General features: G+C 36.1%; 1 protein-coding gene across 1 annotated transcript in view; it reads right to left on the minus strand.

Moving 5' to 3' along the window:
* The window catches only part of LOC132398577 (potassium voltage-gated channel subfamily KQT member 1-like), a 526812-nt gene that overhangs the window by 375786 nt on the left and 136082 nt on the right, over nt 1-14944 (minus strand). The window contains exons 13-15 of the mRNA XM_059978218.1: nt 10457-10483; nt 9488-9547; nt 8766-8883 (exon numbers count right to left, since the gene is read on the minus strand). Coding sequence (XP_059834201.1) covers nt 8766-8883; nt 9488-9547; nt 10457-10483 — 205 coding nt within the window. The remainder of the gene's footprint in view (nt 1-8765; nt 8884-9487; nt 9548-10456; nt 10484-14944) is intronic.

Below are 14944 nucleotides of genomic sequence, written 5' to 3' on the forward strand. Positions count from 1 at the left end.
GCTTATTTCCACAAAATATCTTACAATCTGATTTTAAAACAAGTATAAATAAAAGTATATGTACAACAAGCTTAAGCACATCAAAATGGGAAAGATATTAAGGGAATTAAGAAATATATATTCTGAGGAAAACTAGAATGATAGAAGTTAGTCATGACTTCTGTTTGAACATTTAGTTCTGTGACGTAGTGCATAAAAATATGCATTCAGATTACTTAAGTAATATTTTGAAGTACATGAAAATCAACACGTACTAATTAAGAAAATGCCATTTTGAATTAAATTACTCAGGCATAAAGGTTGGTAAATCCAATTACTTGTTATCTCAAGATATACTACTTTAGGTAATCATCAAGGCTTTTGAGTGTAGGACAGTCAAAGAACAGACAGCACTAGATTGGTACTTACCTACTGGAATTTCTGTTGGCAAATAGTGGAAAACAAAAATAAAGAATATCTTACTAAAATAAATGTATTATATATTGATTACAGACTACAGCTGATTTTTCAACTGGCCGTGGGCACGAAAAGCACACAATCTCAAATGTTGTCAGGTGATTAAAATGGATTTACTTCATTGATCATTGAGTTTTCCAAATGAAATATACAAAATTATGCAAATATATGAAAATGACTCTCCTACCAGACTGTTACTCAGAGAAAGTAAATAATAAAAATAATCACTTAACTTGTTCAGACCAAGAACCAAAAGTAATCATTACCCATTAAGATGTAGCAAATACAGTCCCTTCAATCAGAATCTTGGAGCTACTGATCCTTAAAATCCATGTTACACTTTGAGAACATCCAATACATGTGTGAAGTTGCCATTGGGAACACAGAGTCATTTTTCAGGTATGAGCCTCATATGGATAAAGTTTGCACATTCATAGACTTCAGACAGGTGATAAATTGTCTACAAGTGAGCAAGGAAATGTATGGATCGAGACAAGGAACAAAAGCCAGTTGCACGTTATATATTTCTAAGTAGAGAATGAATGAAATATTTGAGATATTTTCTGGAGTAGCTGATTGGCATGTCTATTCATTGCCTGATATGGATGAGTAGATATGCACTACTTAAAACATGAAAATTACAATTAGGATCTTACATTGGATGCTATCTCCAATTACATGCAGGAAAGGCATTCATGAGACTTGAAATTTACTGGTGTTTACGGAGCATGAATATGATAATTGGTTATATCCTTGATGTTATAGATGCGAAAATATGAAAATATGTGAAAATATGAGCTACATCCAAAATTTGTTATTATTTGTATTTCTATTGAATAATTATTTCAAGAGGGATTCAAGTCTCCATACATCCCCCATCACATTCCTTTGGACAATGTTGTTACCCTTTCCAGCAGCCAATCTTAAAAACAAAAGATGGACAAAAAGGACCCTCAGTATTGACCTAAATAACGTCACTTACACCTTTGTTTTTAAATAATTCCCTGTCCGCAAATTAGATCAGCAATACTGTATTGACAAAGCATAGATCCAGGTGGGATACAAAAAGCGTCCTCTTTTACGTTTCTTTGCAGACCCAACACATTGCCAAGGCCAGAAATAGAACCAAAACTGAAATGATCAATGCTATCCCCTGCTACGTAACCCTTCATAAATGATTATGATTTTTAAAATTGTTGAACAAATTGATCTTCCTCGGGGAAGTGAGATATATATACAATAATTTTATGAATATAATTTATGATTTTATGACTTAAGTATGTTAAATGAGCAATAAAACCATTGGCTTTATTCAGTCAGCTGTCAAAATAGATGAGGGTAAATAGAACCTGTGGTTATTTGGATTACTTTATTGAGTATTGAGAGAGTACAAATATTTTTCACAATATCAATTTAGGTAAATACAATTCTCAATAATATTCCTCAATAGCATTGGTTTTAAATATTATTTAATAAGGAAACAATGTGACTTCTAAAATTCTTTTGTTGAAACCTGATTGCAGGTACAGTGCAGAAGAATTTGCTTAAGTCAGAGTTTTTTTAAAAAAAGTAAATGTTCAGTTTACGTTCAACAGTAACATCATGGAGTTAGAATCATAACAGCATGGAAACAGGCCCTTTGGCCCACCTTGTCCATTCCAATCAAAATGCCCATCCAAGCTAGTTCCATTCTCAATGTTTGGCTTTGTAAACCTTTCCAATTAATACACCTATCCAATTGTCTCTTAAAAGTTGATATTATATCTGCTGAACTACTTCCTCTGGTAATTGATTCCACATAGGCACCACCCTTTGTGTAAAAAAGTTTCCCCTCAAGTTCCTATCAAATCTTTCCTCTCTCACCTTAAACCAATGCCTTTTAGTTGTTGATTCCCCAGCTCTGGGAAAAAGACAGAGTGCATTTATCCTACCTATCCCCCTCAAGATCACCTCTCGATCTCCTATGCTCAGCAAGTCCAATCCTGTCCAATCCCTCCCTATAACTCAGCCCTTCAAGTCTTGGCGGGTGCCATGTAAATCTTTCCTGCACTCTTTCCAGTTTAGTGACATCTTTCCTATAGCAAAAATCAACACAATAATCCAGTGCAGGCTCATCAGCATTCTGTACAAGGGTACCATGTCTTCCCAACTTTCACACTGAGTGCACTGACTTATGATGGCCAAAATGCCTAAAGCCTTCTTCACCACTTTGTCTATCTGTGACTCCACTTTTAATGAAACATGTACTTGTACCTTGATGATAAAGAACAAAGGGTCCAGCACAAACCCCCTGAGACGCACCACCAGTCATACACATCTAGTCTGAAGAATAACTTACCAGTATCACTCTCTGCATTATACCATCAAGCCAATTGTGTACCTAGTTAGCCTGTTCCCACTGGACCCCATGCACTCTTACCTTCCCAAGCAACTTTATCAAAGGCCCTACTGGAGTCCATATAGATCTCAAAATGTCCTATCCTCATCAATTTTCTTGGTCACTGCATCAAATCACATGATCTCCCATGCACAAAGCCATCCCAACCACTCCAAATCAACCTGTCTTTCTAGATGTCCATACAGAGGCAGTCCCTGGGTTTCGAATGAGTTCCGTTCCTGAGTCCATCTTTAAGTCGGATTGGTATGCAAGTCAGAACAGGTACATCCGGTATTTAGCGTCAGTTAGTCAAACGTTTATCGTAGTATATATTTTACCTTTCTATGCATATAAATACTTAAGAAACGTATGTATTTCAATAATTAAACCACTGCATTGTTTAGTAATAATTGTAGTTTTCATCAGAGCAGGGCCTTTCACATGATCCATTACTCTCACTTTATCCTTTAAAATTATTCCGATTGTTCACCGACTGTAGCTTAACACTTTTCCAATGACCGATGGTGTTCCACCTCTTTCCGATCGCTTTATTATTCCCACTTTATTTTCAATCGTGAACGTTTTCCATCAATGGAGCAGAAACACTGCGGATTCAGCAGCAGCCGCAGGTGGCGGGTCCTGACCCGAGTTCCCCCGGGTCCTGAAGTCCACCCACACTGAGACAGGTTAAATGGGACAAGTGGGGGCGGTACTGACTGGAAAAGGTGGGTGGGAGGAGTCGGGGTGAATCTTGCTAAGAAAAATTTAAGCCAAATACAAAATTACACACTCACAGCGTTAACGGCAATGACTTAAAATGGCAAACGGTGTTGTGATCCAACTTAAAATAGCGGACCGCATTCTTTTTCCTCCGTTCGTAAGTACGAGTTATTCCCAAGTCAGACGTTCTTAACTCAGGGACTGCCTGTACTTTATTGCTCAGAATCCTTTGCAGAATTTTACCACAGATGTTAGACTTACTGACCTTTAGTTCCCTGGCTTTTCTTTACCACACTTCCTAAATATAGGCACAATATTTACTACCCTCTATCAACTAGCACCTTACACATAGCTAATAATGATTAAAATATCTCAGCCAGGACTCCCTCAGTTTCTTCTCTAGCCTCTTACAGTGTCGTTGCATATACCTCATCAGGACCTGGAGATCTGCCTACCTCCATACCTTTCAAGATATCCAGAACCTCCTCTACTATAATCTGGACAACCCCAAAACCTCCTCATTTACTTTTCCGAGTTCTAAAGTCTACATGACTCTAAAACAGAGTTTTAAAAAAAGAAATATTCATTAAGGACTTTGCCCATCTATTATGGCTCCAAACAAAGGTGTCCACTTTGGACATTGAGAGGCTCTGTTCTCTCTCTAGTTACTCTTTGTCCTTTAATATAAATTACATAATTTTTTTTGGATTTTCCATTAATCTTCTCTGCCAAAGTTACCTCATGCCTCCTTTCTACCCTCCTGATTTTCTTCCTGGGTTTACTTCTGCATCCCCTATACTCCTCCAGGGTATTGCTTGATCCCAGCTGCCTATACCTGAACCATGCCTCCTTTTACTTCCTGGCCAGTGCCTCGATATACCTCATCATCTAGGGCTCCCTATTTCTACCAGCTTTGCCTTTTACTCTGTCAGGGATGTGCACATGTTGAGGTCTTACTTCTATAGCCTCCCCACCTGCATGCAGTCCCTTTGCCGGCAAACAACCTACTTCAATCAAACTTTTCAAGTTTCTGTATCATACCACCTAAATTCACCTTGCCCCAATCTCTGATATATTATATTCCTTCCAAAATTCTAGAAACATTTGTTATATAGAAAGGTTGATTTGCATTAAAGCCAAATGACCAAAGAAGACTTACCTGTAATTTAATCTTGTGCCCTTCGCACAACACAGTTTATTCAAAGATACAATGTTTTTAAGGTTTCATTTACAGAAGTTTGAACAAAAGCTATTAGCAATTTCCTCAATTCATTTTTAAAGTGTTCATGTAACACAAAACAGTAAATATAAAGCTTTGTTGGAGTTTAAAAAGGTGAGCAAAATGACTTGAATCAGGAAGACAGCTGTATTTGTTATTTAGACCATAGACCATAAGACATAGGAGTAGAATTAGGCCATTTGGCCCATTGAGTCTGTTCCACCATTCAATCTTAGCTGATCCTTTTGTCCATTCCTCAGTCCCACTCCCCCGCCTTCTGCCCATAACCTTTGATGCCATGTCCAACCAAGAACGTGTCAAGCTCTGCCTTAAATACACCCAACGACCTGGCCTCCACAGCTGCCTGTGGTAATAAATTCCACAAATTCACCACCCTCTGGCTAAAGAAATTTCTCAGCATCACTGTTTTAAATGGGTGCTCCTCTATCCTGAGGTTGAGGCCTCTTGACCTGGACTCCCTTAGCATGGGAAACATCCTTTCCACATCTACTCTGTCTGGGCCTTTCAACACTTGAAAGGTTTCAATGAGATCCACCCCTCATCCTTCTGAATTCCAGCAAGTACAGACCTAGAGCTATCAAACGTTCCTCATACAATAACCCTTTCATTTTCAGAATCATTCTTGTGAACCTCCTCTGAACCCTCTCCAATGCCAGCACATCTTTTCTTAGGGGAGGAGCCCTAAATAGTTCACAATACTCAAGGTGTGGCCTCATCAGGGCCTTATACATCCCTGCTCTTGCATTCTAGACCTCTTGAAATGAATGCTAACATTCATTAAACCCATAGGAAAGTCAAATATGGTGCAAAAACCATTTTTCAGTAAGAAAATCCCATTCAGTTACATAGGTTAATACCCAAATACTAATCTCTTTCTACTGCAAATGACACACATTTTCTCTTTTTATTATTTGAATTTTATTCATAATAATTAAGGATTTGGTTCAAATAATTTAATCAGTCAACCACAATATGGTAAACAAATAAGCAGATGGTCCTTCAATTTACTTAATAGATGCACAACAGCTGCATGCCCAGGGCAATGAATCATATAATTATACTTTATCTCCTATAGCACCAGTGCTATTGCATACACAATTTATAACATGTTAACATACAGGCAGTACAGCACACAAGGCCCTTTGCCCCATGATGTTATACTGAACTATTTAAGCAAATAAGATCAGATTAAACTAAACAAAAAATATATTCTATATGATATGCAGCCAAAATCATGTTCAAGTTTAATTGTCATTTAACCATATGTGAATATGCACAAATTCAGCCAAACAAAACGGTGTTACTTTGGGGTAAGGAGTAAAGCAGAGTACCAACAATCATTCACAGCACAAGGCACACATGACTCATATAAGACAGCAGTAAAATACAGTCACACAAAAAATATATAGCCTAAGTCCGTGAGTCCATGAGTATTGCAGCAGTCTGCAGTTGAACACAACACACCCTTTCTTGTGCTGAACAAAAACTGGAGAGCAGCATCGACTCCAGCATGGTTGCCACATTGTACCACCTCTGGCACTACGGTGGAGAGTAACATCTTCAGCGCTTCTCTCCTGGGCGGCTGCAAACAAGCAACACTGCAGCTCGAGGACTAGTCCTCGCTAGGACCCTGTGTCCACCCCCGCCATTCACCAGTGAATCAGACTTGCAGCATTTCACATTAACATTGTCAAACAGCGTTTTGTGATCACAAGAAAAGTGACTACGATGATCACTCACTGTTAAACTGCACACCTTCTTTGTAAACTCATTCAAGAGACTCCTCGGATGCAGGCAGCAGCACTATCCACACCACTTCCAACTCCTTCAGCTTCTCCGTTAATAAGCAATTCATCCATAGTGTAGACCTGTCGACTAGGTTCTTAATGTCTTTAAGTTCTTAATGTCCAGCAAGATCTTGTGATCATAAACAAATGCATTTACTAAAGGCAATAACATCTTTTGTTGGCCCCGTAGAAACTGCTGTGACTGAGCGTGCCACCATTTTACCAGAGCCCCACCCATTTTAGAGAATCATTTACTACTACACAGAAAATTCTAAATTAAACAGAAAATTCCAGCAATAATACAAATTCAGACAAAAATAAGATACGCTTTTTCTTTTTGTCTGTACAGTGCTTATATTGAGGATTCACAGGTAACATGGCAAAACACAAGCTAAGATTCCTAACTGTGTCCTAACAATATGCTTTAAAAGACTGTCCTAAATATATCATCCTTCTGCTGCAGTCAGGCACCAATTGTCACCTCACTGAATGAGATAGTTAATTTAATAATGACTTCTATAATGCTTCCATTGCTTCATTAATCAGTCTGAACTTATTGATGCTATGTCAACCCAAACATATAAGACAATGATCTAGTCTGCTATTGTTAATATAGCTGACTGTTTTCAGGTTCCAGTTTTGCTGAAAAGACAACACTAAAAAAAAGTATTTGAATTCATATTGAACTTTAGTATCTTCAAGGTGACACAAATCACCCCAGAACCAACATAAAACAGGCAGGCAAGGAAGATCTCACCAACATTCATGACAACAGTTACCAATAAATCTCTTTCATCAGTCCTGATGAAGAGTCTTAGCCCAAAACATCGGCTCTTTATTCTATAGACACTGCCTGACCTGCTGAATTCCTCCAGCATTTTGTGTGTGTGACACTCTTTGGTGATAATCTCATTTTTATGTTTTTATGAGACAGATCCTCAGTCAAACCTACCAAAAGAGTTTCACACACAAAATGCTGGAGAAACTCAGCAGGCCATTTTACTTTTTACATGTTACATACTTTTTCCACATTTCCTTCTAGTCATGTAATATCATTGGTAAATTCAGAGTCTCCATGCCTGGGCTGATTAAGTTCTCGGCTAGCTAACGTACTGCACAATTGCGCTCACTGTAGAAATTGAGGAGTTTACAGTCATGGTTGATAAGATGAAAAATCGGCCTCAAGTGTAAATCAGAGGAATTACCAGAGAGCCAGAGCTTAATGAAATGATGTTGTATTAATTTATCATAAAAACAAGAATTTTCTGGTTTGTATTTTAAAACTTAGTTAAATATAACAACATAGTATCTAATAAAATATAAATAATCCCAAAATGTTTTATAATAAAATAGCATTCAGCAACCAGTTCATGTACAATAAAGAATTATCAAAATGAATAATTACTACTTTCAATAGATTATAAATAGATACACCAGATGTGATGAAATCTATGGGCTAGAAAAAGCTGGTTACTGTAGAGACTTGGCTCAAATACTAATCAGCTTCTCTTATCATTACAGAACTATAGCTAACAGAATTATGTTGTGACAAACTAAAGTTATTTGAATTCTCAAAAGCCTCCAGACTCTATAATTGAATTCTGCCTGTTGTCACATGATAGTCAAAATTACTGGGCAAAGTATCCTAATTCATTATTTCAATTGAATAATTACTTGAAGCCAAGAGAAAGCTCATTTCCTTCCAAATCAAAACATGGATAATCTTTTCAACACTTTTACAGTTTCTAAATTAAAAACATTTTATCCTCATGCTAATATCTAGTTCACTCCATTTCCACAACTGCCTCTGCCTTTTTGCCCAGCTGGCCATTCTTAGTATCAAAAAATGAAGGTTGACATTTTTCATTCAAGAGAAACAAATTCCTAATAGTGACATTGTTTACTTTCAAAGACCAAATTTCAAAATTTCTGTTGTATTTCCCAGTATATGGTTGTTGAATCAAATTATGTGTATTTAAAAATCAGGGTAAAATATATTTAGGTTTAAATAGGTGCTTATGTTTCTCTTGAAGGAAAATATTTTGTCTATTTTATCAAGTTTCAATTGTTATTAAGCTACCATTGACTCAGAAGCAGTCACCAACTAATGTAGTACAGAGACAGATTAACAAAAGATGGTAGGATATGAAAAAATTAAATGGATTCAAATCCTGACTAGACTTACTGTAATACATCTGTCACCACCGGCAGTGTTGATTCTTCAGCCATCAAGTCCATTCCATCAGTAAAACTGCTGGTCCGTGAAATATCATTTGGATTTCCTTCAATGGCACGTTTTCTCACTTTTAAAATAAAACATGTACAAAAATAGAGATATAAAAATACTTTTTTGAGACAAATATGATTTTCAGTGTGAACTTAGAGAGCACCAGCATTATCACAAAGTTTAGTGTTGCATTTTGATTTGTCATATTGGCCTAAGTGATCACAAGCTACAATAACAGCCTGCAGCTTAAACATAAATATTACTCCAAATTTAGTTAATATTAATTGACAGGTACCATCATTCCATTATTTTAAGGATATTCTAATTAAACTAATACAATACTGTGACATTATAATTAAAATATTTCTTACAGCTTGCTTCTATGGATGTCAAGACACAAGAAAATGCAAAATATATATATATATTTTTTGCATTTTGTTGTTATATATATATATATATATATATATATATATATAAAACATGGTACATGCATTTATATTTCATTATTAAGGATTAAATTTATTTATTAGAATTATCAAAATCTATGAAAAGATTTTATTATTAAAAACAAACCCACATTAGCTCTGACTAATTCATATATTATGAGCAAATACTGTATGTTTATCCTGGAGAACACAAAATTCTTTTGTAAAAAGTAATGTTAGAGATTCATCTGGTACCTGGTGATGAGGGACAGCTTGAGGTACAGATGGTGAAGGAGGACCAGGAAAACTGTCGATCTGCATGCACAAAGCCAAAGCAAGGCAAAATCCACAAGGGAGGTGTAAAACAAGATCATTAATCTCCAGTAAAGTGGAAGACAAACATGCAGCTGTTAAGACTAAGAGATTGATTTTTTTCCAGTCTGAGGCAGGTAAGAAATTGCAGCATGCTGGTGCCAAGATTTGCAAGAACTTCACCAGTGGAAACTTACATAAATTGCAAGAATTAGATGAAAGGAACGCTTAAGTCAAGCTGAGATTGGCCAAAGAAGACTTTGCAATAACTCGGATATAAACAGTCAAAGAACCTAATGAATAATTTTTATAGTCATACAATAAAAATGCCTGTTGAGTTCATGAATCTTGGTATAAAATAAATGATTTACTAGCACATATTAATCAAGCAACAGACAATGACTGCTTGTTATACATGCTTAAATGAATCGCTTGGTTTAGTAGTTGCACAATGGAAACAAATGCTTAGAGTGTCATTGACAAAGCTCATTCTACATTCAAGGCAGACAGGAAGCAAGGCAGATGAGTATGTAATAACACTGACATTCATTAACAAGTATTATCCCCAAAATGATTGTGCATTTATCTCAACGACTGATTTCAGAAATAAATTATTAATACTGCATGAGAAAGCCAAACAGATTAGTGAAAAATTATATACTGCAACAACAGACACCAATAATAATATGCAAATAGATCATTGAAACAATGAAAAAAGCACTAAAATCAACCATCTGTTTAATTTTCCACACAGCATAAGAGAATTAAATGGAGAAGGAATAAGCATTGATGAGAACTGATGGAGAAAATTATTTATGGAGAGGAGAGTTGAGACAAAAGCAAAATTAATTCCTCAACAATTACAATTCCGACTGCAGCATCTGAATAATTGTTACATTAGGGCAGACTTACCAGATTGTCTAAACATCCTTGTAAGACCTGACAAAGCAGAAATTAATGTGCAAACAAAGGTAAGCATGTAAGATTACTCCTCTGTGTCAGTCTCATCATTATCTAGGTGATTCATTATTTTGCGAACAAACATCTACATGATATATTTTAAGAATTATTGTAAAACAGGTAACTCAAATTGCGTACAACTTGTATTTTTTAATTAAAATACAAATAATATTGTTCTTATTAAATTATCATTACAATATGATGGATGATATATACTTGATACACCCATCAATACAAAAATTCAGCTTTTCCAATCAATGTATAATCTTCCTATTCAATGTCAGAGAAACAAGTTTTTTACAAATCAGGTGAACAGTTACTATCACCCTAGAGATGCACACAGATTTGTCCTGCTCTCTTGTTGCGCATTTCCAAGATTCCACATCAATGTCAACATAGTGACTCCTCTGCTGCTTCAATCAAAAGTTTGTGGGGAAATTGCTGAAGCTTTTTAAGCAGGTAAAACTAAGCAATGGAAATTCAGAACTGAAGTGACTAAGGGAGAATAACATTTGTATATTTGTTTCTATTTTCCTAGTTTACCCAGAGAAACTCAAGGAAAGGTGTTCAAATAGTTCTTATGGTAGAGCACATCTCTGAATCCTCCAAAGAAAGATCAGTTCACACATGCCAATCTCTACAACTACAAGGATCTCCCTCCGTCTATGGAGGAAAAATAGTCATGTTCTTTTGCTGCTTGTGAACACCACTGTGAGCAACTCATGGTTGTTCCTTCATCTCCCCTAGAGCATGAAAATCTACTCGTCTAAAATCTAGTGGCCCCAATGAGGGTATCCTGCTTCTCCATTGAGGAATCTCCTTGTTCCTGAAAAGTTTCACTTGTCCCAGGTGGTACAGCAGTGAACTCTCTGCCACCTGGTAGGGAGGGCTTGATCAACATGAAATTCTGCAGAGGAAGAAAGATATCTGTACTGACTTGGCAGATGTTATGTAAACCAGCAGATACTGTGTGATAGAATTGCCACAAAAGCTCTTGCAAAGAAACGCCTGTCAGAGCACACAGATTTATCCAATCAACCAATCAATAAATCACCACCTACCATTAACTGAGGCACCCATGGATGCTAGGTTTGGAACCACTGTGCTAGTAGTGGTACAGGCAGATGCAATATCAAAATCTGAGAAAAAGTAGATGGGTACATGGCATAGGACGGGTTCAGAAGGATATAGGCTAAGCACAAGGTTGGTACCTTGTGTTTCCTCACTGATTAACTCTATGATTAGCAAGCTTTTCTCAAGCTTTGAGTTTAACTGATGTTTCAATGACAAACTCAGCCACCTTCATCATGGATGATGCCTGTGCTTATCTAGTTCAGTGGTGTATATATATCTCATTTTCCATCCCTTCTAATTGGTTAATCCTCAACTCCAGCTCTTATTTAGAGTGAGTCCTTCACCTTTGTTGAAGTTCAATTGTAGACAAGGTAGGACAGCAGAAAACTGATCAGTTGAGGATTAAGCAGTCAGAAGGGATGTACGATGGGGGAAAATGTACCACTGGACTAGATGTGACTAAACATCATCCCTGATGAAGTTGGCTGAGTCTGTCATCATAACATCAATTAAAATTGATACCTTTACCTGGTTGGAAGCCCAAGAAGAGCTTATTCGTCATATACACTGGGAAGCACTAGATCCTTTTTAACTCTATAACTCTAAAATACTTTGAGCCACATCCTAGCAGGCTCTTCTGGTGCATCTAGAAAAGTCACCTAACTACCCACCATACTCCACCTATTCAGCAACAACCTCCTTCCTACATCTCTCACATTTGCAAATACTTCAGTGCTATAATTTTAAAACCTGGGAGCTCTTAGCATCTCTGCTCAGTGGCAACTATTCTACTGCTACTACTGGCTCGCTGTCTTTAACACCTGACACCCTCCTCTGACTGCTGTGCAGCAAAGTATCAACTATTGTGTTCAACTTGAGGTTTCCCCATCAAGAATTACAGTGGTCCAATTTTAGCTCTTCTCATTAGGTCAGAAACATGCTGATGCTCTTTCATACTTGTCTCCAGCATTGTTTAAGTACATCAAAAACACACTACTATAGAAGAAAATGTTTCTTATAAAATAATTGCAATGGTGACAGATGCCTCAGCATTGGCATTGGATCTCTTTTAAAATTGAAGGATTGTTTTCTTTTTTCTACAATTTTATGTAATTTCATTATGACAAGTATTAGCCATCCCTGAAATCTGTTTGGAAAGGTCATTAAGTCAGACAGATAGCATGAGGGAGCAGAATTAATGCACAGTCTAAACATCCTGTGTTAACTACTGTATCTCTAATACTAATTCAGCAATGTCGCATGGTCTTTGCATAACTCATCAAATTTACTAATCCAGCAAAGTCATCAGGATGTGTTCAATCTCATGCTTTCAAATAAATCAATGCACAGACAAGAAAATGGATGATGATAAAATTTCTGGACAATAGTTTGACATTTTAACCTTGTTGCACCTCGAATATATGTTTGTACTCAAGTGCATATGTGCTCAGGGAACAAATTTAAAATGAATGTTTCTGATGTCAAAATAACGATTTACACAGGTTTCAATTTGTGGAGTAGTAGACAGCAGCTCCTTTCAAATTCTAACTTCATGTTGCAAGTTATTCTTATTGACAAAGTATGCAGTAAGGTCAAGGAGAACCCAGAAAGAGCCAATGATTCTAGTCAGGGTGTGATGTTCCTAAGGTGGAAACCCGATATCCCAGACACACGATTTGATCATATGATGACTCATTTTGGGACATTTAATCACATCATGAAATCATTGTGCTATCTGGAAAAAGTGGGATGGAGGGGGGAAGATGGGAGGAATGAAAGGACAGCAGAAGATAATCATTTTGGGTGGGAAGAGGAAAAGAAAGGAAGGAAACACAGGCGTGTCTTAAGAACTTTGCTTTAACAGATGTTGAATTCCACTTACATGTTTGAGAGATAAATAAGAAAGGAAACGCATAAAAAGACTGTTGTGGATGAAACAATAATTTATCAAGAGCAAGTATAAGACAGGGGTTCCCAAACTTTTTTAAGCTATCGACCAATACCTTTAACAAGAGGTCTGTGGACCCCATCTGAAGTGCTCTTTTTGGTTTTAACCATCAAATGGAAAAATTATATGCTTAATTAGGAGTGATCAAAACATCTGAAGGGCACAAGGACCTATTTAGGTAAAATCATTAAGATTACATAAACAATTGATAATTTGTTGAGCTTAGAATGGTGTGTAGTTATTTCATCAAGATTTTTAAGAATATATATGGGGTTCAATATGGTAAGTTCAGAAGCTATTTCCTCCAGAGTAAGAACCCAGGTAGAGATTGCCAAATATTAGAACAATGTTTAACTCATGTAGAAGTGAAATGATATTCAGGAAGAAAATAATGGTGGTAATTTTCTTCATAAAGAAGAATAAAACAAAACTAATCTGTTCAATTGTAAAATAGTTTTGTTCTTTGAACAGCAAAAAACTGATTTACAAGTCATGCCAGAGTTTAAAGTGCATTTTAAGGTATAAAAAAGTATAAAAGGTATAATAATAAAAAATGTTTTGAGTATCTAAAACACCATAACTAAATTTCAATAAAAGTTATGCATTAATTTTGTTGAAGTAACTCACTTGCCATAAAATATTTCTGCTATGTCAGTTTATTTCTACAGTATTTTTCCTCAGTTAACCAATGATCTTAATGGAAATTACATTTACAAAATTCCCTCAAATATTTTTATTTAATTCACTGCAGTTATTTCTTGGGAAATTAGCATAACTTTATTCAAACTTCTGCAGGAATCTGACTGTTTAATGTTGACTTTTCACCCTGAGGACAACTACAAGAAATTAAAATTAAGAAAGAGAGATTTACTCATGCATAATAGTTATTGTATTGGAATGAATCCTGCAACAGGGAATCTGAAGAAAGCATTGAGAATTGATGAAAAGGAGTAGCTTGGTATCTTGAAAGATAGAAAACTTGTGGAAATTTCATTCTAACACTCATAGCATTCAGGTTAAATTGCTGAGCACTTCCAGAGCAATTCTTTTGAAATGCCTTTTGTGGGGGAGTTTGTTTTGGCTTATAGCGCCACAGTGAGGAATAAACTGCAACTGGAAATTTACTACAGAAACAGATTACGTATATAGAATCTCATAGTATTTTGCAAAGCATCCCTATCAACTATAAAGTACAGAAATCAAGCAGTTCACAGCAAATGTGTTTGTATATTTAAAAAGGAAATAAGTTTAATATATTTTAAGATGTTTAAAAAGCTAAATAAGTTACAATAATATATTTTCAGTGATAAGTTAAAGCAGCTAGAGCTTTAGCTAATGCTAATGATATATCCTGTCAAAGCAGTGGGCTTGCACTATATTAAGCTATGTTAATACATGCATTTAACACAGCAATTCTC

Source organism: Hypanus sabinus, chromosome 8 (assembly GCF_030144855.1).
Source record: "Hypanus sabinus isolate sHypSab1 chromosome 8, sHypSab1.hap1, whole genome shotgun sequence".
In the NCBI taxonomy this organism is placed as follows: Eukaryota; Metazoa; Chordata; class Chondrichthyes; order Myliobatiformes; family Dasyatidae; genus Hypanus; species Hypanus sabinus.